The sequence below is a fragment of the Carya illinoinensis genome, chromosome 14 (genome assembly GCF_018687715.1).
Source record: "Carya illinoinensis cultivar Pawnee chromosome 14, C.illinoinensisPawnee_v1, whole genome shotgun sequence".
Taxonomy (NCBI): domain Eukaryota; kingdom Viridiplantae; phylum Streptophyta; class Magnoliopsida; order Fagales; family Juglandaceae; genus Carya; species Carya illinoinensis.
The window spans coordinates 7,135,815-7,163,560 of NC_056765.1; the positions used below are offsets into that span (position 1 = coordinate 7,135,815).

The window sequence follows — 27,746 nt, forward strand, 5'->3', positions numbered from 1 at the left end:
ATTATATTTTATGTGGAAGTTTAGAAAATTTGTAATGATGAGATGAGATAAGATAATTTGGTTTTATAGATGAAAGAGTCTAGCGAGAACTAAGTTATTAAGAAGATAGACTTCATCTTAATTTTGGTTTTGTAATTTGGATAAATGTAAAATACCTTGACTTTATCTATAATTACTTTGAGTCTATCTCAAAGTTGTTTGTGAGTGTTTTAGATAAGTCAAAAGTATAGAAATTGAGTTTTAAGGGTTTTGGTTTTATCCAGAGAAGAGCTTGAATAGGAAATTGCGACTGTTGAGAAGATTAAGTACCGGGTGTCATCATTTCGTCAGTAGAGTCCATCGTGACAGAGTTACTTTGTCAATAGAATCCTACTACAATTCAAACTGTTTTCAAATAAGTTATTTATAGGATCCTAGCGTGCAGTTAGGATCAATAGAGTTTTGACCTTGGTGATTTTGGAGAGTCTTTCCAAGTGCATATGTGTGAGAAAACTCCTCGAGAATTTTCTAGTTGTTTTTCTCTCATCAAGTGTGATTGTGATCCATGTTGGAGATTGAGTGATCGTGATTCAGTCATAGGAGCTCTAAAAGAAAAGCTAATGTTTAAAGATCGTCAAAGGTTCTGGTTGTTACTGCAGTAAAGACAAACGGGTCGTTTGTCGTATCAAGTAACGTATCAAGTAAAAGATCCAATTGACAAATGTTTTGTAATTGAGACTTATTTGTAACTTGATTTTCAAATAATAAAATTAGTTTTTCTGAGTTTGGCTGGTTTTACCTTTATAGAGTTTTTTAAAAGATTTCCATTTGTTACCAAGATTGGTGTTATATAATTTATTTACTTCATGTTATTGATTTATTATTAACTAATTGCATGCTTGACGACTAACTAATTTGTTGAGTAAATTGGTAGATCTTTGCATTACTATATAAGAATGCGTGGGTAATTTCAATAAATGTTGACTCTAGACTTCTTGATTATACGATACTAAACTTCTTAGTATAATATGGATCATGCTATTAGAACCGATGGTTCTAATTGATCACTATAAATGTTTTTTTTTTCCAAATATGTTTTTTTAATATTTTTAACATTTATTAAAAAAATAATACATAAATTCAATAATGGTAATAATAAATCTCTCTCGAATGTTAATAATATAATAATGTATTTATGTATGTTTGTATTATATATTACCATTATTGAATTTACCATAACTTAACTATTAAATAAATAACAAAAATTAGGTACAAATTATGGCTTCAAACATCATTTCATTTCTCCCGTAATAATTAAGAAGAAACTTGCCTTCAAATAAAAAGAAGAAACCTAGTACGTACATGCCAACTCATCTTGATGATATCCTTCCAGCTTCATCTATGAGTGAGAGAAGCAGTGGATTTAGAACGTACCTAGAGTTCAAACGTCATGCATGACATATAAGAAGATGGGGTCTTCTAAAGTGTTTATGTGGTAGAGGACTGAGGGGGACCGTGCTAGGAAATTTGGGGGGGGGGGGGGGGGGGGGGGGGGGGGGGGGGGGGTTGCGGGGGGAGGGGATGCTAGTCATAAGTTAGAACCCAGGCCAGTTTGGATGGCCAACACAAATGAGATGTTTTAATCTAATCTATACTGTATATTAGTTTTTCCTATTTAAATATATTATATTTTATCCCTAAATTTTAAAAACATTTCCTTAAATAAATAGTATATAAACATTAAAAATCTGACACAAATAGTATATGAATAGTGCATGAACTGAACAGTATATGAATAGTATAATCTGACATAAACCGTACATGAGCAGTATGTGAACAGTGCATGAATAGTAGACAATTCGGCTACCCTCACTACAAGAAAAATGATTTTTTGCAACGATTTTAGCATCGTTGGAAGTAAAAGCGCGCATTAAGTCACCAATTCCAAAAATTAAATAGTAAGACCCACAACTTTTTCAAATCTCAAAAATTAGAAACTATTTTATCTCATCGCACTATCTAAACACATATTTTTTTACAAACTATTTTATCTCATCTTAATTCAAAATTTTCATTACTATTTAAAATATCTTTTTTCATCTTAAATTTCCAATAGCATGACTCATATCATTACATGTGAATAGGAAAGTAGAACATTTTTTTAAATTTTTGGCACCAAGTGTCCAGAGCGGTATTCCGACTAATTCCGATAGTGCACAGGCCATTGATAAGGACTTTCTCACAAGTGTACTTCTAGTAAGTCAAAAAAACGACTCCCTGATTCGAACGCTCTTAGAGATTATTTGTATCCAAGAAACAAAAAAGTTCAAAACCCAGAAAAGAAAACAAAAGGGAAAAAAATAATGAAATATATTGTTGATAAACTCTTATTTCTTCTTGAGAGCAGGTCTTTCCTGCAGCTTGGACAGCCATTTTAATTTCTCTTGACAATGCCGGCCTTTGGAACCTTCGTGCAGTGACTCTTAATTCATGGTATCTGGGCAAGAAGTTTATGTGAATGTAGTAAACCCAGAGAATGATGGCACTGAAGTTCCTTTGCCTGACAATACTATATATTGCGGCTTACTTTCATCGTTACAAAAGTAAGAAGGCAAACACAACTACACCTTGTCAGTTTGATTATTATACTATATTTATGCAACGGAAATCAAAATGCTTTTGCAATAATCTATATATATATATATATATACTGAAAAGTTACTTTCCATCATTTCTTTGAGTTAATTTTCCATAAATCTTCCAAATATACCATCATGAACATACAATTCATACAAACAAACACCTTCCATCACCTTAACCAATAATTTTATTTGTTTGTTTCTTGTCTGCAGTGATCAGGCTCACAGAGTCAAGTTCTCTGGTGCACCGTCTTCATCAGATGTAAGCAGAAGAATTTTGGTTATAGTAGTGATAGCATTCTTAGGAACTTGCATAGGGTAGTCAAGTTGGATTGAATGATAAGCAAGCTGCATTATGTATCAAGTAATTGAACAAGATATTTTTTTATCTAGTTTGAGGAATGGTGGAATACAAAATATATAGGTTTCATTCGTTTCCACGGGAAGGAAAATCAAGGGAATGGAGTGTGGAATATTGCTGGATGAGAAGCATGTAAAATTGTAATTCTATTGTGTATCATTGTAATTTTGAAACTGAATGTATTACTGATCAAGTGTTGTGATGTAAAATTAAAATGCCAACATCTACAGCTTGTGATCAAATAAACTCGAATCTTTTTGGGATCATTTATGGCCATCGATTTGTTTTAAAATCTGTTGATCACCGGCCAGTGGCGGAACCCCCCCTATGATTTTTTACAGTTTAAAATTTTTCCTATTTTTTTTTCTCAAAATTTTATGTATATGAAAATTGGCCACCAAAAGAATTATATACATAGAAATATCTTTCTTCAACATTTTTCATATGGTCCAAAATTTTATTTAAGTTTTATATATTATGTATTTACCATAACATGGTCCCTTCAAAATTAATTCTTTAACCCTAACAATTCTTTCGAAAAATTCTGAAAAATATAATTAAAATTAAATGCATCAGAATAAAAAATTTATAAATATGGACTCTAAAAGCTTCTTGATTATAATATACCAAACTTCTTAATAAAACGTTGACATTTTGTATAAAAAAAATAGTTGAAAACTTTTATCCTTTAGATTTCATTAAGCAAGAAAAAATTTCTTTAAAACCTCAATTGTAGTATTATATATATATATATATATAAAATAGGTACAAATTATGGCTTCAAAAATCATTTCATTTCTCCTGTAATAATTAAGAAGAAACTCGCCTTTCAAAAAAAAATTAAGAAGAAATATAACGCCCCGGTCCCGTAGGGGTTGAATAGTTACTTCCTGTAACTTAAAACTCACATTTCATTAAAAAATTTACAAACTCCAAATTTTAAAATCATCATAATACATCAAAATCTCTTAATAAAATCCACCAAACCTCAGAGATCTTCTATGAGTAATCCATTATACTTAAACAATTATCTCACCCAAGCTCCATAATCCTAATCCTTGGCTGATTTATTCCAAAATCATTTGAAGAATATTGTAGAGATAAATGATGAGTTATTAACAACTCAGTAAGCAAATAACATATACTAGTGTGTAAACATGAGCATTTACAGACTTTAGAATGTAGAACAAAACATTTCAATTTTAATATGCAAATCTCAAAACATGTGTTCAGAAAATCAGAGTGACATTTCAAAACATATTCATATTCAAAAGTATCCTTTGGCATAACATGACTGTACATCATCATCTTATTATATCAGAGCATCATATCATAACAGAGACCATGTTTAAACCCCGTGATAGGGTTGTGCATTCTGCGAAAAGCTAAGCAGAACATAAATCACCATGTTACCAAAGCGATTGCCCTCAAAGTGGAGACCACCATTATATCACATGATAGGGCCATAAGTCACTATTATATCTCGTGACAGGGCCAGAGATCACTATTATATCCCAGGACCAGATGTCATTATTATAACCCATGACAGAGCCAGAGATCACTATTATATCCCGTGATAGGGCCTAAGGTCACTATTATATCCCGTGACAGGATCAGATGTCACTATTGTATCCCGTGACAGGGCCAAATATCATAGCAAAACAGAATCGGAATCACCATATCAGAACCAAAATCAAAGTTAGAACAGATTCAGAAAGTTATGCCAAAGGTTTTTCAGATGCCATATTATATCAAAACAGAGTACTGAAATAAATCCAAATCATTACACATATTCAAAAACATATTCAGAACATCTTCATATCACATGCACAAATTTTCATAAATTTCATATTTACTCTTTTTGCACAGTTCAGAAAATAGAATGCACAAAATAAGCTCATGTCTACATCAATCATGACAAAAAAATACTTTCTCTTATATTGATGTTATGCATATGCAAAACACATAATTGAGGTTGTTTTTAGATTTCTTTTCGAAAACAAACATGCATAATTTCAAAATCAACCTCATTTCATATTTTTTATGCAAAGTCTAATATAAGAACCCCATTTACCTGAATTTCTTAACTTTCCAAAATTTCTCTACAACAGTACTGAACGAATTTCAATCATCACCTATAAAAATTCAGGTAATTTGAATAAATTTCCAATTGAGCAAATACCTCATATTTACCCTGAAATAGATATTTTAATTCCTCAAAAACCTAAAAATTCTTTTAACCCTAAAATATCATCACTTCCCAACTTTATTGATGTCGACTTAATATTTACTTAACCTAATTCCCACTTATTCACAAGTTTATTTTAAAAAAATCATAACCCAACCCATTTAAAAACTGAAGAGTCACTGAAATAAAAAATATTACCTCATCCAAAAATAATTTAGAACCCGAACTCAACCTAAAAATATTTTACTTCAAAATAACTTAACGTAACACACTAAAAAAATATATAAAAAGAAAACAAACCTACTGAAATAAATCCTTAAAACACCATATTTTAATATTGAGGATAAAATCGTAATACCCTATATCTAATCTTTGCTAACTTTATATAAAGAGCAACACCACCTTAATTTGCAGGGAAGCATAAACACTAGACTCAGCTACGCGTGCGACGGGAAACTCACCGTGAGAGAAGGTGTATCGACGGATCTAGGAGGCTGAGGTGGTAGTGCCGGCAAGATGAGAGGCTGAGCATTGACGAGAGAGTGAGAGAGGAAATAGAGGACGTGGTGGTGACTGGCTTACGGTTGCTGACCAGACTGGGCGGTTTGCGACGTGCATGAAAGGATGAGTTGCAACCGTCATGGTGGGTAGAGCTGGGTAGCGTCGGAGTCGTGGTGGGTCCCTTGGTGGTGAAGGGAGGAGACATTCGGGTTGCTCTGTTTTTCGTGAGGAAAAACTGGGCCTTTTGGACTACCGATGGCAGCATGCATGGGGTTCACGGCACAGGGTGTCAATGGTTTGGGGTGGCATCCGTGGATGGGGTGGCTGAAGTTCCATGCGTGAACTGAGTAATGGCTACCTTAAGGTGGTGTGGCGGCAACCCTAGTCTAGAGAAAGGAGATGAATACGGGATCTAATGTTTATGTGTTCTATAAATAATGGGGGTTGTTGCCGTGAATATATATCTGCCGTGACTGTAGGTGTTGAGTTTTGGCTTGATTTCCTGCTGAAAATGTATTTTTTGGGGCTTGGCTTGATTGTTGCTTGACTGTGGCTCGACCGTGGCTCAAGCTAAGGTTCCGCTCGAGCGAACTCATCCAGAGAGTTTCGCTCGACCTCTACTCGACAGTCCGCTCGAGCGAACTCATCCAGAGAGTTCCGCTCGACTTCCGCTCGACTGTCCGCTCGAGCGAATTCATCCAGAGAGTTCCGCTCGACTGTCTGCTCGAGCGAGAATGCAACCCTAACGTGCGCTCGACACTTCGCTCGACGTCCGCTCGAGCGAATGTTCTAATTAGCGCCTTGTCCTATAAATACATCATTTTCTCTTCATTTTGAAGAGCCCTCAGCAGCCAAGTTAGATAGAGTTTTGAGAATCCTTTTGTATACAATCCTAAGAGTCCATTGAGTATATTGGGGCTTTAGGATTAAGGATTTTTTGTGATCAATACTCTTGTACTCCATCTTTGTTCATAGTGAATTTGTTGAAACCGACCCCGACAGTGGACGTAGGCTCACATTGAGCTGAACCACTTAAATCTTGGTGTTCTTTGTGTGCTTGCTATTATTTTGTTGCTTCCACTATTATCTACTTCAACTTAGCCTTTGTTTGTACGGTCCATTCCCAACAAACTGGTATCAGAGCGTTAAGCTCTTTGAAATCTTGAGGAATGGCTATGGCAAAGTTTGAAGTGGAGAAATTCGACGGTCAAAACAGCTTTAGCTTATGGCGCATCAAGATGAAGGCTTTGTTACGACAACAAGGCTTGTCGAAAGCTTTGGAGGGGAAGGTATCCGAGGATTCTCCTGCATCGTCAAGAGAAGAAGATGAGAAGGCACATAGTGTCATTTTGTTGTCACTATCAGATGGAGTTTTGAGGGAGGTTGCTGATGAGGAGACCGCTTCCGGTCTTTGGTCCAAGCTTGAGAGCTTGTATATCAAAAAGTCGCTCACCAACCGTTTGTATTTGAAGCAGCGACTATACACTCTCAAGATGAGGGAAGGTACTCCTATTTCCGATCATCTAGATGAATTTAATAAAACTATTATGGATCTAAGGAATATTGATATTAAGCTTGATGATGAGGATCAAGCATTAATTTTGTTGTGTTCGTTGCCGGTATCATTTGAAAGTTTTGTGAACTCGATGTTGTATGGTAGAGATACCATCTCCTTGGTAGATGTAAAATCTGCTCTGAACTCTAAGGAGTTGAGAACAAAATTGTGTGTACAAGGCACGAACAATCAACCCAATGGTTTGTTTGTGAAATATTCCTCTGGTGGTAGATCTAATGGAAGAGGTTCGGATTATGGTGGGAGTAGTTCCAGTGGTAGCTCTAAATTTAACAAGAAAAATGTTAAATGTCACTACTGTCATAGATTTGGTCATTACAAGAATGAGTGTCCCAGATTGAAGGAGGAAAGTAAAAGTTCCTCCAATGTTGTTAGCGTTGAACAATCTAACAACTCTGATATTGTCCTAACAGTCAGCGGCTCTAGTGGTCACTTTGGTAACAAGTGGGTCATGGATTCAGCTTGTACATTCCATATGTGTTCCAGGATAGATTGGTTCACTACCTATGAATCAATCAACGGTGATTCCGTTTTGGTTGGAAATGATATGGCTTGTGATATTGTTGGGATTGGTTCAGTTGAGATTAAGATGTATGATGGAATCGTTAGAACCTTGTCTAACGTTCGGCATATTCCATCTTTGAAGAAAAATCTTATATCTTTGGGCTTTCTTGACTCCTTTGGTTACCAGTATTCAGCTGGAGGTGGAGTCATTCGAGTCTACAAGGGCTCTTCGGTGGTAATGACAGGGAAGAAGACAGATGGTCTTTATTTTCTTCAGGGCAGTACAGTGATTGGTGGAGCATCTTCAGATGTTCTAGATTCAGGTATTACTCATTTATGGCGCATGTGATTGTGCCATATGGATGAATGAGTATGGTCATTTATGAGTAGGCAATTTTTTGCATTGTGTAATCAGAAGACAAAAAAAAAAAAAAAACTTGAGTTGTTTGTTTGCAGTGTATTCTTGTAAAGCAGTGCTGAATTAGATTTACTGGAGTTTATGTCTTTATGATTTTTTTTTGGGGGTACATCTAGTGTGATGTGGTGCCCTGTTTGTACTCATATTTGTTGATGACCATTTGAAGAAGAGTCTGGATTTGTTTATCCTTGTTTTGTGATGTGTTTGATGTGTTCAAGCATTTGTGAAGGCTAGTGATCTACAGACAAGAAGGTAGAGCGTTGTTCATACCATACAGTTGGGTCCACTCCACAGAAATGGAGTAGTTGAATGGAATGAGACGGACTCTTGTGTGAGAGCCCGTAGTATGCTTTTGGATTTGCCAGGCTTGTCTACAGATTTGGGTGAAGCGGTCAACACAACTTGCTATTGGGTGAGCCTTCTCTTCTTTACAATTTGTTTTTTCAGTTGTTGTTTCCATAGGAAAGGAGAGCATGGTTATAGCAAGAAGGTGGAGTTGCTGGGAGAGCTTCACAACAGAGTGCAGGTGGTACTCTAGATCATGCTATTGAAATTAAGTATGATTTTGATTTTGGCATTGGCGTACAATGAGAGCAAGTCTACAGTTTCATCTGGTAGATAGAGGAGACAGTTTAGTCACCTTTGAGATATGCTCATGCAGACTTTGAGGTGTTCTTACTTTGGCAGAGAATATTTGTTGTTAGACTCCGTGTGTATTCAGAAGTTGTTGTTCAAGTAAGCAGTCTGTTCAGTGGTGCGTTGTCTTTTGTGTGAAGAGGTTGATTCTTCATTAGGACCAAGCTTGTGATTTGGTTAAGTTGTCTATGGTATTGAAGACTTTTGGGTGGAAATTGAGTTATTCAAGGATAGACGTTGTGTTCGGGGTTTGTGATTCCCCTTTGGTGATTTGTTGGTGGGAATCGATTTCTTGGTTAATGGTTTTTTTTGTTTAGGCTTGACGGAATTCAAGCCAAGGTGGAGATTTGTTGAGTTTTGGCTTGATTTCCTGCTGAAAATGTATTTTTTGGGGCTTGGCTTGACTGTTGCTTGACTGTGGCTCGACCGTGGCTGAAGCTAAGGTTCCGCTCGACCTCCGCTCGACAGTCCGCTCGAGCGAACTCATCCAGAGAGTTCCGCTCGACTTCCGCTCGACTGTCTGCTCGAGCGAATTCATCCAGAGAGTTTCGCTTGACCTCCGCTCGACTGTCTGCTCGAGCGAGAATGCAACCCTAACGTGCGCTCGACACTTCGCTCAACGTCCGCTCGAGCGAATGTTCTGATTAGCGCCTTGTCCTATAAATACATCATTTTCTCTTCATTTTGAAGAGCCCTCAGCAGCCAAGTTAGATAGAGTTTTGAGAATCCTTTTGTATACAATCCTAAGAGTCCATTGAGTGTATTGGGGCTTTAGGATTAAGGATTTTTTGTGATCAATACTCTTGTACTCCATCTTTGTTCATAGTGAATTTGTTGAAACCGACCCCGACAGTGGACGTAGGCTCACATTGAGCTGAACCACTTAAATCTTGGTGTTCTTTGTGTGCTTGCTGTTATTTTGTTGCTTCCGTTATTATCTACTTCAACTTAGCCTTTGTTTGTACGGTCCATTCCCAACAGTAGGGGCCGTGGTAAAAGGAACGTGCATGGTTTGGGAAGTGCATGAGAGACGTGCAATAAAAGATGTATAAAGGTGGGTTTAAGAGTTTTTAAAGTGAAAAGGGATTGTAATCCTAATCTGTTTAAAAAAAAATGTTAAAAAGAAACAATTTTTCAAAAACAAATCATGGGTTGGATTTATAAATAAAATAGGCTTTGATTTAAAACTTTAAGGAAAAAAAAAAAGAAAAAAGAAAAAAACTAAACTTGCTCAAAAGACTTATCTCGCTCATAAAAAGATTTTTAAACTAAAGATTAAACTCAAGATAAAATCATAATTGACAAAAAGAGATATTTTAAGCCCGTAGTCTCCCATAAAAAAAAAAAAAAAAAAAAAAAAAAAAAAAAAAAAAAAGAAAAGAGGAAAAAGTATTTGAAAACTCAAATGGATTTTTTGCATATATAAATTCAAAAAAAAAAAAAACTCTTTAAAATTGCATGACATTAGACCCGGGTGTTACAAGAAACCTAGTACGAACATGCCAACTCCTCTTGATGCATATACCCTTCCAACTTCATCTATGAGCTGTGAGAGAAGCAGTGGATTTAGAACGTACGTACAGTTCAAACGTCATGCATGACATCTAAGAAGATGGAGTCTTCTAAAGTGTTTGTATGGTAGACGACTGAGAGGGATCATGCTAGGAAATTAGGTGGGGTTTTGTTTGGACGGGACCATGCTAGGGGACTGAAAGGGGATGCTAGTCATAAGTAGAACCCTCGGTTCTAAATTTCCAATAGCATGACCCACGTTATTAAATGTGAATAGGAGAGTAGAACAATTTTCTTTTTCTTTTTTTTTTTGGCACCAAGTGTCTGGAGCATGCACCGACTAATTATTGAGAAAGTTAGAGGAAAATCAGGTGAAAATTATGGATCAGAGCTGCATATTGTTGTTCCCTATATGTATGCAGTCTGACTTTGTTTTATTTATTTGGAACAAGCCCCTGACCTACAAGAAAACTACCAGAGCCGCTTGTTCTATTTGGAACCTGACATGCAGATTATAAGGAATTAGATTGCTGCCCTCTAGTGATACATACCGTTCCTAATATATTGTACAAATTTAGTTTACTATCTTAGCTCTTGTATATATATATTAGGAGAAGACAGCTCTTGTAAGTCTGAATCTTTCAATTAATACGAATCCATTGGGGACCACATTGGTTCCAACACCAGATAATTTTCTTTTTGTAAATAGTGCACAGGCCCTTGACATAGACTTTCTCACAAGTGTACCTCTAATAATTCAAGGAAACAACTTTCTGATTTGAAAGTTATTAGAGATTATTTGTATTCAAGAAAGACTTGAACCTTAAACTTAAGAGGGTCAGAACATAAGTCAATTATGATACTGGGTAAAAACATACTTCTAAATCAAAAGGGCAATCACCATTTATGAGATTAATGAAACATAGAAGAAAATATTTATGTTACACGTCAAAATATGTATTAAATTGATCTATAATTTTGGAATTATATATTCAAGTTTTAAGTTGGTGTTGAAAAACTCCACATACCATTAATATGGCATAAGTGACTTAGAAATTAAGTTTAAATTTTTTTTAATTTAACGTGTTAGTATAGAAGGTTGTTCTTCATGTGACTTCTAAATAAAACTTTTCAATATTTTCAATTCTATCATCAAAAGCACAAAGGGATCATGGATATATCGTTTTATATAACTAAACTTACGTACTAATATAACTTAACATATATAATATGTTAAATTGTAAATTAAATTAATATATTACATAAAATTATTTTATGTTAATTTATAAATTTCTTTTTATGAAATCTTATTAATATATATTATTTATAAATTTAATTATATAATATATATAATTTAACTAATTATATAATACAACGTACTCATGTATCATCTACACAATATAATTTGATTTATAAGATTGAGATTTTAAAATTTTTCTTCTAAATCAAATTATGTTACGTGCATGCATGTGTATGGTGTAAAGACTTTCAAATATAATTATTATAAAATAATATATGCATATTTTACATATTATTCTAAAAATTTAAATTATAAAAAAATAATAAACTTAAATATTTATATTATATATTATTGGACACGAGCCAAACATAGTGCACGTTGCAACACAACCTACCTAGCAAACTCTCTCCATTTCCAACTCCTTGTTGCCTTCTTCATCATCGTCACCACTCGTTCTTGTTCTGAAACTGAGTCAAAATCTGTTATGGGTAGCACAAGCCGCCAGCTCCATGTATTCTTCTTTCCCTTTATGGCCCCTGGCCATATGATACCAATGTTAGACATGGCCAAGCTATTCACAACCCGAGGTGTCAAAGCGACCATAACCACCACCTCGCTCAATGTCCCTATAGTTGCGAAAGCGATTGAAAGAACCAAAACTCGTGGCAATGGCGTCGTCAAGATTGATATCCAAACCATCGAGTTCCCGGCAGTAGAGGCCGGCCGCCCAGAAGGGTGCGAGGCTACTGACTCCAGGACTACCCATGAAAAGATGAGCACTTTCATCAGTTCCTTTAAGATGCTCCGGCAACCACTCGAGCAGCTACTGCAAAATCATCATCATCCTCATTGCATTATTGCTGACATGGCCTTTCCATGGGCAATTGATGCTGCCGCTAAATTTGGTATCCCAGTGCTTGTTTTTAATGTAACCAGTGTTTTTTCTGCGTCCGCAGTGGTGAGCATCGGACAGTACAAGCCTCAAATGGAAGTTTCATCTGATTCTGAACCATTCGTCATCCCTAACTTTCCTGGAGAGATAAAGTTGACAAGGATGAAACTGCCAAACTTCACTGGTAACAAATACGTTAAAGCATTCTTTTCCGACCTCATGAAAGAAGTTGGAGAATCCGAGGTGAGGAGCTATGGGGTTATTTTGAACAGCTTCTACGAGCTCGAGCCAGCTTATGCAAATCATTACACAAGGGTTTGCGGAAGAAAGGCATGGTATATAGGCCCAGTTTCACTCTGCAACAAGGATGCTGAAGACAAAGGTCAAAGGGGAAAAGAATCCTCCATTGATAAACATGAATGCATGAATTGGCTTAACACAAAGCATATTAATTCAGTTGTTTATATATGTTTCGGAAGCTTGTCTAACTTCCGTGATTCTCAGCTAATGGAGATTGCAATGGGTCTTGAGGCTTCTGGGCAGCAATTCATCTGGGTTGTGAGGAAAGACAAAAATGAAAAAGAAGATGAAGATTGGTTACCCATGGGATTTGAGAAGAGAATGGAAGGTAAGGGACTGATTATAAGAGGTTGGGCACCCCAAGCTTTAATTTTGGATCATGAAGCAGTGGGAGGATTTGTGACACATTGTGGGTGGAACTCGACATTAGAAGGAGTGACTGCTGGGCTGCCTATGGTGACATGGCCATTGTTTGCTGAGCAATTTTTCGACGAGAAGTTAGTGACTGAGGTATTGAAGATTGGGGTTCCTGTTGGTGCTCAGCAATGTGTTGAATTTAGTGGGAATGATAATCCTATAAAGAAGGAAGCAATAGAGAAGGCAGTGAGGCACATCATGGAAGGTGAAGAAGCAAAGGAAATGAGAAGCAGAGCCAAAGAACTTGGGGAGATGGCGAGGAGAGCCATTGAAGAAGGTGGATCATCTTATTCCCAGTTGAATGCTTTAATTGAAGAGTTAAAGGCCCTCCACAGTTAAGTCTGTTGGAATGAATGGATATGGATTTTTTCACTGCTCTAGTCACCCATTCTATGGGGAAGATTTGTTGAAATATCTTAATTATCTTCCTAGTTTGGATTAGGTACTTTTATTAAATTTTAAGAGCCTGTTTTTTAGATTTTGTTCCGTGACCCTTGCTCATCTTTATAAGATATTTCTCCTTTATAATTGAGTGCTTATTCATAAAATAAAATCAGTCATCTTTATTCAATAATCGACTTAACGATATTTCAAAGTACTTTGATCAAGACTATGATCATAAGGTTCAACCGTATGATATTCTTAATCCACTCCAAAGGATGCAATGATGTTGCATTTTTTTTCGCTTAATTTTCTGCTCTATTTAACGAACCAAGAATAAAATGCTGAATCCAAACCTACGTGCCTCTGTAAATGGATTGGACTTCAATTAAGGCACCTTCAATTCCAGCCTCCAAATCATGAATTTGGTTAAAAAAGAAAAAGAAAATAAGTTTCTTTCTTTCTTTTATCCGTTCACCCATAAATGCTGAAGTTCATAAGTTGTTGTATGATTCAAAAAATAGTAATCTTACGTATACTTATTAAGTATATAAATATCGTGTAAATATTTTTAAAAATATAAAATTTATAATTAAAAAATTAATTTTTTTATATAAATCTTATATTAATTTATTTTTTTAAAAAATATTACATGACACTTACTTAACTATAATTATAAATATCATTTCCTTAAAAGAAAATAAACAAAAAGTCGACATCACCTGGAAACCTCTTGAGACCCTTATCACTTGCATGATTGCATCTCTGAATGTCACGTCCATGTCCTAGCTTATCTTCACGTCCATGTCAGACTTGATCTATTATTTTGGATCTATTGCTGATATTTTACTACAGGGGAATTTTGTTTGGGGTTGGAAGGCGAATCGAGTCGGTGGTAATCCCACTAGAGCTGTTACCGCGGTTCAAGCTTTCAGAGTACTTCACTGATCAACAAGAATATGACGCGTGGCAAAAGAGAACCCTAAAAGTCCTCTAGGCTGGTCTCCTCTAGCATCCCCGCTTGTCACTGGATAATTGGTCATATTCTACTGCACAGCCACTGCGGCAAATTATTCAAGATGCCTTCGATAGACCCATTGAAACTGGGAAGAACAATGAATCTATGCAAGTACTTCGTAATACTGTTATGGCTCTTCCCCCCTTCATTCCTCTGCCAATAATGCATATACATTTTCTTCTATTCGAATCATTAACTAGAAATACTACAAAATATAATGAGAAAATTAAATTTATACACTTACATGATTTTATATAACAATTATTCTACGTACAGTCTCAATGTAGAGACTGCTCCTACAAGTCCATCTAATTATATTTTAAAAAAATTTAAAATTACAATAATATTTTTTTAAATAATTCTTTTTTTTGTTTTATCCTCATTTATCAATGGCACACGCAATCCTTCACTCATGATTGTAAATAAAATTTCTCTTTATATAATACGTTAGATCTAATTTATAATAAAAATAATTTTACAATCAACTTACCACATTAAATTAAATCATTTTATAAATTTATTTTGCTATATTTATTTGTGTTAAAAAGTATTTCTATGTCAAATATTTTCAATCCTTCTATGTATATACAAAGCATTCTAGCTTACCCTTTTTACATTTGTAAAAATTTTGCTCCTTTAACTCTTCTCAGATTATTTAAATTCTATGTAGTACGAAATAATCTTTTTTTTAGTAAAGCTTATGATACTTTGGCAGTTTTTGTTGTTGTTGTTGTTGTTGTTGTTGTTGTTGTTGTTGTTTTTTTTTTTTTTTTTTTTTTTTTTTTTTTTTTTATGGGTATTTTAAGGTATGTGACTATCAACCAGAGTCATGGTAAGCATCTGTTTTACTAGGAACCTATCAGAGGAGTCCGGTGGTTCTTTGGCTTAACTGTTGGAACAACAAGGGGTTGCAAAAACAAAATATAGTGAGAGAAAGTTTGTTTCTAAATGTCGTTTTACTTAAGACAATATTCGCCCCCACCAATTATAGTATGCACACGGGATACAAGCAAATTTACCTCCAAGATACAATGAAACCTAGAACAAGTCTGTTTATCTAACTACGTTATGCACACATGAAATTAGACCACGAATACTCTCAAATTTTACTATTCAACCAATAAATTAGAAATATATTCTCTGCAGAATGAACAGATCCTAATGACAAATTTTGAAGAAATGAAGACTTTTGAAAGAGAGAGAATTTCAAAATTTTGAGATTCTGTAATTCTATTTTCTATATTAAATTCGTAGGTCAATAAGTCTATTTATAGAGGGTTAAAGGATGTGAATGAAAAGTTCATTCTTCTATCTGATCCGAAGAGGTATATTAATTGTGCATGTTACAAAGTCACACAATTGTTGCACCTAGTCCAACGGTCATGTTGCCTACTTCCATCCGGTTTGCCCAAGTTCGAGTACCAAGCAATATTTGCAAAGCGCCTATTCACATGAGCCACGCCTAATGCATGGGATTTTCCAATGTAAACCTTAAAAAGGTTCCTTGAACGATCAAATAGTGTTCTATATCCCCAAGCCAAGCCATCTAATTTGACTTGTAATGCAGACCCAAAAATATTATAACATAAGCTATTGCAGCTTATAAGCTTTCCTTATTCTCTCTTTCTAAAATAATTCGTAACTTTAAAAAATAAATTCCAACGTATTATTAATAATAAATATAATATATATTATTTTGAAAATATTTCCAACGTTAACGGCGGACCAGGTTTCGTTTACGAAAGCGGGATCATTTTTTTTTTAACTGTAAACATATTTATGTTCCTTTTTAGTCTGTCTTGTCTGAAATAACCCAACTTGTTTGGTCATTTGAGAAAATTAGATCAGAGTCCTGTGTGTTTATGTTTTCGGAGTATTTGGTCATTCAATGGATATGCTGTTAGGAATTCCCTTTCCCGTGATGCCGACTTCCGAAGCAATATTGGATGTATCGGGGTATAAACCATTGAATGGTACTTTTGCAAGACCCCATCTGTTCTTGAGCTTGGGATCTCCATTCCGGCTCATGATTTTTCCCTTTATCTCTTTAAGTGTGCCATTAAACTTCTCAAATTTATGTCGAACCTCTTCATTATCTGTCCACTCGGATGGCCTTTGGCCCAAGTACACTTCGTCTGATGTGTGCCATGAGAGGACCTCCACTAATGCTACACCAATAGACATTTCAAATGTGTCAGGCAACATCTTAAGATAGTATTTGACTGGATCCTTGAGGAATTCAGCATATTCAAATGTTCCTTCCTTTGGAATGAACTTTCGACATAGTGTGGGACGATTGGGAGGGTAACCAGCATATGTGTATTGCCCAAAGTTCACCGAAGCATGGATTGCAGATGCTATCCATATGAGAATTGTTAAAGTCTCTATTAGGGTTGAGCATGTTGTCATTTGATACCACCATTCCTCGTGGCACTTATCGCCATGACCTACATATTGTATTTCCCACCACCATGCTTGGAGTTCTGAATGAGTCTCGACAGAATTATCGTCTTTGTAGAAGATTGAGCAAAACTCTGTGACATGTCATGATGGCAGTCCATATCTCAAGTCCATCTGCTCCAAAGGGATAGTCCTCAAAGAGTAGCTGAACTCCAGTGGGATTGTTTGGATCTTCATCTTCCAGGGCCATACCTCTGGAGGATTTTTCCATGAAGATCTAATTATCAGAATATGGAGGTATTGATGCTCTCTAAATCCTGAGAAAAAAAAAGGCATTCCCTAGGTTGCATCTGTGGCAGCTGTGACATGAGAAAATTTCCTCACTGATCTCATATCCATAGATCCAGCTAGAATATCTCATAGATTACCAGGAGAGGAAATCGGGAATTTTCATGGCAAAAGAACAAGGTGTTGGCAAAAGAGAATGTGATTTCCACTTGTCCTAGATTATCTAGCCAATTTATCTTGCTCGCATCGAAAATCAATGATAATTTCGTGGAGTACCTTTTAACTAGATCAGCAGGAAGGCCCTACTCATCAAATCTCCACCCCTTGTAAAGCTCAGAAGACAACTCCATGGAGACTTCACCAGAAAACAATATTTTCTCAAGGATTCCTCCTGAGTTGATGAGGATTCTCCGAGCCAATGCATTTATGTGCATGGTGTCTTTGAAATGAGGATTCAGTAAACGATGGATCGGATGCGTCTCACTCAACTGCTTTTGTTAATTGGAGGGCCGCCCACGTGGGGCAGACCCATCCTTTTCATTTACCTAACGCATGGCTTTAAGCCATGCGTTACATGCATGCAAATTAAGGCTGGCTTTTAAGGCCAACCATGCAGGGGGCTATATATAGCCCCCCTCTTTTGATTTTGGAAATCATCAGAAATCAGAACTCAAAAAACTCTCTCTCTTTTATTCTCTCTTAAGATAGTATTTAGGCTGTGGATTGTTAAAGCGTTACTCTAGTAGTACGCTTTACCACTAAGTGAAAACTCTTGCCGATCTGGAAAAACTTGTGGAGCAACTTTATAAGCTGAGCTTGAGGTACTTTCTACTGTGCATTCTAACATTGGTATCAGAGCATTTATAATTGCTTCCAGTTTCTTTTTGGCATATGCATGTAAACTGTAAACTGTGTTTTTTTTTTATTTGCGCACATGTGGTGCTGCAGTATTTCTTTTAATAAAAAAAAAATATTTTGGCCGAAGCCGCTACAGTGGTGCAGCGCTCACCACCCACACAAGGTGGTGCAGCGCGCACCCCCTGCACCCGCTGCACCACCTGAGCATGGTGGTGCAGCGCGCACCGTAGGGTGCTGCGTGGCACCCCTGCAATGGTGCTGCGCACACCACGGTGCCGCAAGCACCCATGGAGACCACGGTGCATGGTGCACCGTGGGGGCACCACAGCGGTGTTGCAAGCACCACCTCGGTGCTGCGCGCACCAGAGGGGTGCTGCCAGCACCAGAGCAGCGTCGGCTCGGTGCTGTGCGCACCAGAGCAGCGCCGGCTAGGTGCTGCGCGCACCGTGAGGTGCTGCCAGCACCACCTAGGTGCTGCGGCAGCACCCAGCTTCCTCTGGAAGCGGTTTCCGGCCAACAGTGGCGCCGGTGACCTCCAAAAACGACAGCAAAAGGGAGCTGTTTTTTTTTTTTTCGAGTTACTGTTCACGTGAACAGTAATGGCTGGAGGAAGAAGATGACTCTTAGGTCATCTGCTTCCATATGGGCTTAGGCTATTTTTTCAGCCCACTGTTTCAGCCCACTATTTTTTTTAAATGAAATGGGCTGGGCCTTTCGGCCCATTTGTTTTCTGTTTAAAAGAAAAAAAAAATAATAATTTGGCATGATTCAATATATGCTTAGATATATTGTTATATTACATGTGATCTTTTATTTAATTTTGAGATTAAATGTGATAACATGTGAATATTTGTTTTTCATGCTATTTTTTTCCATAATGTTATATTACATGTGATCTTTTATTTAATTTTAAGATTAAATGTGATAACATGTATGTGTGTATTGAACATGTGGAAATATGATTATTTTATCATCTATGAATGTTAGACTTGAATGTTTAGACATTAGTCTTTATTTCTTTTAGTGATAAAATAGAAAATCCCATTAAGTAGTCTTAGTTAGAATTGTCAGTGTGAATGATAGGCTGAAAGAATTGCAGTGACCCCAGTAAGAACTATAATTGCACTGTATAGCCAAAAAGACTACAGTGGCCCTAGTAAGAACTGTAAATGCACTGATGGAACAAGAAAAATGGACTGTAATGGTCTCATATGAACCATCTTTGTAGACTGGCCCAACAGGTTGCTGTAGTCTGGCTGTCTTTGTAGACTGGCCCAAAAGGTTACTGCGGGTTTTAGTAGGTTATGTCTTTACATGTGACTAGGTCTAAATGACTACTTAAGATAGTGGGAGTATGGTTGAGATTTTATGATGATAAATTCTCCCATATTCGGTTTTTTAAAATTTGCGCAGGAATTGAGCTAGAAATCTAATAATTGGATATTGTGGCGCAAAAGATGATTCTGAAGCCTAGAGATTTTTTGATCTTGCGACATGTCTATTTTATTCTTTTTCTAACTTGAAAGGACGCGGCAGATTTCTTAGGTGTGTGAGTAATATCCCGTCTTTGCGTATTGTAGTGAAATGGCATCCAAGAATATTGTTGCCGACTTAAACAAAGGGGAGAAATTAGATGGGGAAAACTATGACATATGGCATCGCAAAATCCAATATGTCTTAGATGAGCAAGAGGTCTTGGAGGCCTTATCTCACACCCTTACTATGCCCGGGGAAGGGAACTTGGAACAACACAAGATAGATCAACAAGCCTATACCCAATGGGCTAAGAAAAATCGGTGCGCGCGCATAATTATGTTAAGCAGCATGCACAATGATCTAATGTGTGAGTTCGAGGTCTATGACACTGCCCAAAGCATGTGGGAGGCTTTGAAGTTAAAGTTTGGTGGAACTTCAGCCACTAGGTTGCGTGGATTAACCATGAGGTTCGACTCCTATAAGATGCGCTCTGACCACACGATGAAGCAGCATCTTAGGGCTATGTCAACTATGATCTGCGAACTTAGGTCGGCAGGAAACAACCTGACAGATGTACAGCAAGTATAGGCAGTGATAAGATCACTACCGAATTCTTGGGAGAATATGAGCCAGAACCTGACGCATAACGAGAATATCAAAGACTTTGATGATGTCTCGCGTCACTTGGAATTGGAGGCTGAGCACCTAGAGGCTGCTAAGCCCAATCATACGGCCTATGTGGCTAATGCTGGTCCGCGCAAGGCATCAAGGCCTAAGCGCAAGAAGTCCAAGAATGGAGTAACTGCTGGACATATTAAAAAAGTGTCAGGAACTTCTGAGCGCACCAAGAGGGGCAAGCGCGGGAAAAACAAGTCAAAATTAGAGTGCTTCAATTGCAGAAAGATTGGCCACTTCGCTCGTGACTGCACTAAGCCGAAGATGGTACACTCTGACTTTTCTCGCATTGTTTTTGTAACTAGCCATGTGATGGTTGCTGACTCCTATCCTTTGTGGACTGTTGATTCAGGAGCGACCGAGCACATAGCGCGAGATAAAGTCGGATTTGTGGAGTATCACCGGATTCCAACTGGGAGCCGTGATATCAAGGTGGGGAATGGAGCTAGCTTGGAGGTACTGGGACTTGGTACCTACAAGCTGGACTTCCGGGGTGGCCGCACTCTTTTCCTCCACAATGTGCTATACACTCCCGAAATTCGACGAAACTTACTTTCAGTTGTTACTCTATTAAAACTTGGTTTTCGGATTGTTTTTGAAAACAATTATGTTTCCTTTCATTTGGGCCATGTGTTTTATGGCAATGCTTTTCTTTAAGACGGTTTTATGATATTGGATTTGGTTTATTCTAATATAAATGAATATATTGCTTTTCTTTCTTCATCTATTGATAATTTGGATTCATACACATGGCATGCTAGGCTTGGCCATATAGGGCAAGATAGAATGACTCGATTAGCTAGAGAAGGCCTGATAGGCAATCTCGCTAAAGTCATTTTGCCCACGTGTGAACATTGTCTAATGGGAAAAGCTAAGAGAAAACCGTTTGGAAAAGCCACTAGGGCATCTTTTCCACTGCAATTATTCCACTCAGACATCTGTGGTCCAATGAGTGTGAGGGCAAGACACGGAGGTGTCTACTTCATCACTTTTATAGATGATTTTTCACATTACGGTCATGTCTACTTAATCTCCCATAAGTCTGAAGCATTGGAATGTTTTAGGCGATATCTAAGAATGGTCGAGAATCAGTTAGATAAGAGTTTAAAGACTCTAAGAACTGACCGAGGAAGAGAATATCTCTCTGAGCAATTTAAAAGGCTCTGTGATGAAAAAGGAATCAAAAGACAGTTAACGATGCCGAGTATGCCACAGCAAAATGCCGTGGCGGAAAGGAGAAATCGAACACTGCTTGAGATGGTTAGGTCAATGATGGCGCAAGCAAACCTACCAATTTCTTTTTGGGGGGATGCACTTTTGACTGCTGCCTACATTCTTAACTGAGTGCCCTCCAAATTAGTAACTTCCACACCATATGAACTATGGACCGGGGAGAAACCCAATTTGAGTAACTTGCGGCCATGGGGTTCAACAGGTTTTGTTCATGATCTTTCTCATAAGTATGGGAAATTAGGCCCTAGAGGGAAGAAGTGTATCTTTATAAGGTACTCAGAACACTCTAAAGGGTATGTGTTAATAGGTGAACAAACTGATGGAAGTGTAACTGAGATTGAATCACGAGATGTGGACTTCATTGAAAATGAATTTCCAAGTAGAGGTGAGGTTGATAGGAGTTTAGAACTTCACGAGATTGTGGAACAAGAGGAAAGTGCTCCAAGGAATTTAGTTGAGAATGAGGAAGAAATTCTTCAAGCTCCTACAAATGATAAAAGGGACTTAAATCCGAGTGGGAGCACACCGCTTGTCAATCAATCACAACAATCTCAGTCGTGTAGAAGCACATGTGAAAGTATTCCCCGTCATCGTTTTGAGATTGAAGAGGAAGCTTTTATGGTAGCTCCGCATGATGATGATGAGCCTAGGACAATTCATGAGGCTCTCTCATCTTCTACTAAAGATGAGTGGATAAAAGCTCTTAATGATGAAATTGAGTCTATGAAGACAAACCAGGTCTGGGATCTGGTTGATCTACCGACAAGACGTAAGACTATTGGGAACAAATGGGTTCTAAAAGTCAAACGCAAGTCGGATGGATCAATAGATAAAGTACAAAGCTCGCTTAGTGGCGAAAGGATATACCCAGCAGGAGGGTATAGACTATGAGGAAACTTTTTCACCAGTGGTGAGGTTTGCTTCAATTCGCTTGATTCTAGCTATAGTAGCAAATATGGATTTGGAACTCTACCAAATGGATGTTAAGACAGCATTTCTCAATGGAGAACTAGATGAGGAGATCTATATGGATCAACCAACGGGTTTTGAGGTCAAAGGTCAAGAGCGCAAAGTGTGCAAGCTCAAACGATCAATATATGGCCTAAAACAATCATCTAGGCAATGGTACCTCAGATTCCATCGAGCCGTTCTTTCAAATGGGTTTACGATGATCACAGAGGACCATTGTGTCTATGTCAAAAGGTCCAAGAAGAGTTTCATTATGTTGTCATTATATGTTGACGACATACTACTAGCTGGAAATGATAAAGGGTTGATAGTCGCCACAAAAGAGTGGTTATCCTTCAATTTTGAGATGAAGGATATGGGTGAAGCAGAATACATTCTGGGAGTTAAGATCTACAAAGATCGCTCAAAGAAATTTTTGTGTTTGTCCCAACAGACTTACATAAAGAAAGTCCTCGAGCGTTTCCTAATGAATGAATGTAAACCCATTGACTCCCCTGTTGCAAAAAGCGAGAACTTATCTAAAGAATTGTGTCCTAAGACTCAAATAGAAAAGGAAAAGATGGCCCGTGTCCCTTATGCTAATGCTGTGGGTAGTCTGATGTACGCAATGATGTGTACTCGGCCTGACATATGCTATGCAGTTGGCTTAGTGAGTAGATTCCAATCTAACCCCGGACTGGCTCACTGGAAAGCAGTCAAGAGGATTATGCGATATCTCAAGGGAACTGCAGACTATGTGCTATGCTATCAAGGTTTAGATTTGCAGCTAAAAGGTTACAGCGATGCCGACTGGGGCAGTGACCTAGATGAGCGTAAATCAACCACTGGGTATGCCTTTCTGCTCAACAATGGCGCCATTACATGGAGCAACAAGAAACAACCCTGTATTACATAGCTTGTTCTGCAGCAGTTCAAGAAGCTGTTTGGTTACGGAGATTCCTCAAGCATTTAGACATTGGCACGGATTCTTTAGATCCGGTGACAATATTCTGCGATAGCACGGCTGCTCTCGCATATGCTAAGGACTCTAAGTACCATGGAAGAACCAAACACATAGATATCAGATATCACTACATCAGAGACATGGTAGCGCAAAAGGAAGTGGTTCTGAAACACCTCTCTACGAGTCGCATGGTTGCTGATCCCTTAACGAAGCCCATAGCAAGAGATGTCTTTGAGGCTCATGTTAGGAATCTAGGACTGCGTAGATTGTAAATGTTTTTTGTGTTTCAAATGACATTGAGATATAACCTTTCCTTTGGGATATTAATACAATATGATTCAGTTATTGTCTTTATCGTATTGTCTTTCTAATTCACACACAAGATATGTCAACAGGCTTAGATCGGCTCACTCATACGAGCGAACGCCTCTAGCGCTTGAGAAGCGAGTAGAGATGAGACATTGTGTTCTTACATACTTGTCCAAATGGATAAGTTAGTTGACACAAAGATATGTCGATTTTAGTGGGAGCTAAGATCAGGTCCAATGAGAGGACTATGCATGGGTTACCCCACAACCTATGTAGCCTGTGGTTAGCCAGATGTGAGATCCTCTTTGACGCCTTGGAGGCGAGCAAATAGAGGAACTCGGGTTAGACGATTAAGAAGCGGCTAGACTAAGATCTGTACGGTGTTGATATAGACATATGCTCTTTGAGAAAGAGAAATCCACCGTAGCATGTGTTTCATACTATATGTGCTTATTCCACCAAATGAGTAAGTGAGTAAATAGTTCCCCTCTTTCTCACTGTGTGAGTCTCATTTTTTTAAAGTGTCATTTACTTTTGACTATGTCACAAGATGGAGGTTATAATGTCTACTACTTTGGCATGTTGTCTATGGCCATGATTAATACGATCTAAAGAGGCATTGCTGGGAAAGCGGTTTGACCAAAATTGAATGATATGAGTGCAAAAGGAAGATTCTTCGATATCGCATCTTCGATAGTGTTTGCTGACGTCAAACTATGACGCTATATACTGGTAGCGACTAAGGTTGTGAACATATGAAATGATTTAGAGATAGTCAAGCATTGTTCTGAGTTTTTCTGAAACTCAAGAGGGTTTCGAAAATGCTTGAACTGATGCGATCGAATGAGTCTAGGACATAACCAAATACTTTAGGGATGTTACTATGCTAGTCTTCTCTGGGAGAGATTTAGTGTATGTACTCCCACCTTTCTATAGATATGCTTGGTGGTCGCACGGCCTATTTACTTGTATGAATAAGATTGAGAACATTAGAGAGATGCTGACCTGGGGTTATGCCCCCTGTGTGCGAGTGGGAGATGTTAATTGGAGGGCCGCCCACGTGGGGCAGACCCATCCTTTTCATTTACCTAACGCATGGCTTTAAGCCATGCGTTACATGCATGCAAATTAAGGCTGGCTTTTAAGGCCAGCCATGCAGGGGGCTATATATAGCCCCCCTCTTTTGATTTTGGAAATCATCATAAATCAGAACTCAGAAAACTCTCTCTCTTTTATTCTCTCTTAAGATAGTATTTAGGCTGTGGATTGTTAAAGCGTTACTCTAGTAGTACGCTTTACTACTAAGTGAAAACTCTTGCCGATCTGGAGAAACTTGTGGAGCAACTTTATAAGCTGAGCTTGAGGTACTTTCCGCTGTGCATTCTAACAGCTTTCTAGTAGCAATGATGAATGGTTCGACTACTGCATGGGTTTGCTGCCTAAAAAAACAATGTATATTTTCATATATAATATATATATTTTATGGGAAACTGGTGTCCGGAACAAAGTCCTGACCATTCCAAGATATATTGTCACAAGTATGTACAACTATTAGCTAAGAATACCTCTGCCCATTATTAGGTAGACAAGCATATATGTAGGAACAGTTAAACTTGGGTGCACAGAATTGCTCAACTCACCAATGGCCGATTAGGTGATGATAGACAGAGTCGTTATTTGCAACATGAGCTTTAGCAAGCTGCCACAATGCTGCTCCAGTCCCTTGACTTGATGGAACAAACACCCTATTGATCTCATTGCCATCATTCGAGCCAGTCAAGCTAAGTTCTATTGCTATTGGCTTTAGCGTGTCATCACTCCTTAAGAATAGTAGTGTTCGAGATGCATAAACACAAACACCCTTTGTGTTTATTCTGCTTATATATGGCATTAGGTAGTCATGGTGATCTAAAATGAATAGCCTCCATTGATTCATTGCCTGTGAATTCATTGGAAGTAAAAAAAAAGAAAGAGAAGTCATGCCTGAGAACTGACCTCAAATATTTACTTGAATTTCTGATCCAACAATTATATTATTTTTGCATGCTGTTAGTAAAACTACTACTTAGATTAGTGTTTTCCTTTACCTCAAGAACAGTCAGATCACCAAGGTTGTGCTCTATGTGTGATCTCTTTATTGAACTTCTCACTCCATTTTTGTCCTGTGGCAGAAATACCTGCAAGTCAAGTCATAGTACTAAACATTTCAATCAGTTAGGCATACTAATATTACACTTATATACCTGGCAGTGGTGAAATTGCCAACCAGTAAGGCTGAACACATCCAGCCTGAGGTACTTATCTTATTAGTTGAAAATTGTGAATCAAGAGAAAGAAATTCTTGCTTTAAGGCACTGTTGTAGATTTACTTTCAACATATACAAGATGCTGAAACAATTTAAATATATGGACCTTAGCTGTGACATTTGCTTAAACCTGGCCTATAAGGCTAGAAGGTACCTCCAAGCACTGGATTTGTGTTGGATTAATTCCAGCAAGCATCTGGCGCCCAAACTCCTCATCATCCAACCATGCCATTCCATTTTCTGATAATAGAAAATAAAACCAAAGATGAAAACGAAAACGTTTGTCTATTGCACTCTATAGATTGATGATGTGGTACTCGACCTGCTATAATTTGAGGCAATGGAAATTTCAATGGGTTTTTCTTGCTTGCATGAATGACTTCTCTGTAAAGCTCTTCTGGCACCCATTTCTTTAGAATCCCTTTAACCCATTCTTCCACTGCATGGCTTCTATTGCTAGAAAACATTCGGTGTCTCTTCAAATGTGTGAAAACTACTAAAATCTTGTTGGAACAGTGATTTTTCCTCCGGGCTTAGGAAATGTATGGTAGCCTGGAATGAGTTCAATATAAATGCAGATAGTTTCTTGGGGCTGAAACACTCATCTGGAGGAACATATATATCCAAGTTGTCTTTTCCCGAATGACTTTCAGTGAAAAGATCTGCACGGTAGTAATGAATTGAAGTTGCAATATGATTTGGGAATTAGAGGCATATAAGTTAGTGTGAATTAGAAAGGGAAAAGAAATTAGGTGCATTAAAATTTGTCACATCGTAGAGATAGAACCATGATAGAACCATGAATATGTCAAACCTCGTCTAGACATGACATGCCACCAGCATATTGTGCAACCCGATTTCAAATTAAACCTCTTTCTTTTGGCCTAATTCTTGTGTTAGTTAATTCTCTCCATTGTGCTCCAACTTCAACAAAACAGGTTTAGGGTGCCCGAAACACAGACTTTGGTTGTTTTAAGAATTTTGGTAAGTTAAGGTGTTCTGACCTCATAATTGGTAAGTCAAGGTATTAAAAAAGTTGAATTGTTTATTATATTTTGTGTGAAAATTTGAAAAATTTGTAATGATTATATGAGATGAGATGAGATGAGATAATTTGGTTTTGTAGATGTAAGAGTCTGGCAAGAACTAGGTGACTAAGATGATAGATTTCATCTTATTTTTGGTTTTGTAATTTGGATGAATGTCAAATACCTTGAATTTATCTATAATTACTTTGAGTCTATCTCAAAGATGTTTGTAAATATTTTAGATAAGTAAAAAATATTGAAGTCAAGTTTTAAGGGTTATGGTGTTATCCAGAGAAGAGCTTGAATGGGAAACTGCGATTGCTGAAAAGATTAAGTATCAGATGTCATCATTCCGTCAGTAGAGTCCGTCGTGACGGAGTTACTCTGTCAGTAAAATCCTATTGCAATTCAAACTTCTTTCAAATAAGATATTTATAGGATCCTAGCGTGCAGTTAGGATCAATAGAGTTTTGACCTTGGAGATCTTGGAGAGTCTTTCCAAGTGCATATGTGTGAGAAAACTCCTTGAGAGTTTTCTAGTTATTTTTCTCTCATCAAGTGTGTTCGTGATCTATGTTACTGCAGTAAAGGCAAACAGGTCGTTTGTCGTATCAAGTAAAAGATCCAATTGACAAATGTTTTGTAATTGAGACTTATTTGTAACTTGATTTTCAAATAATAAAATTAGTTTTTTTGGGTTTG

At 37.4% G+C, this 27,746-nt stretch overlaps 1 protein-coding gene and 1 pseudogene across 1 annotated transcript; one reads left to right on the forward strand and one right to left on the reverse strand.

The window, feature by feature from the left end:
• The first annotated feature begins 11,794 nt into the window (after positions 1–11,794).
• LOC122293383 (scopoletin glucosyltransferase-like) lies at positions 11,795–13,731 on the forward strand. Its single transcript, XM_043101937.1, has one exon. The coding sequence runs from the start codon at positions 12,036–12,038 to the stop codon at positions 13,497–13,499; it is 1,464 nt and encodes a 487-aa protein (XP_042957871.1). The 5' UTR covers positions 11,795–12,035; the 3' UTR covers positions 13,500–13,731.
• A 2,709-nt stretch (positions 13,732–16,440) lies between these two features.
• Positions 16,441–26,721, reverse strand: LOC122293519 (annotated as a pseudogene).
• Positions 26,722–27,746: the final 1,025 nt, after the last annotated feature.

What these genes read in the sequence shown, in the direction of transcription:
- LOC122293383 (XM_043101937.1), top strand. Translation starts at nt 12,036, where the DNA reads ATGGGTAGCACAAGCCGCCAGCTCCATGTATTCTTCTTTCCCTTTATG.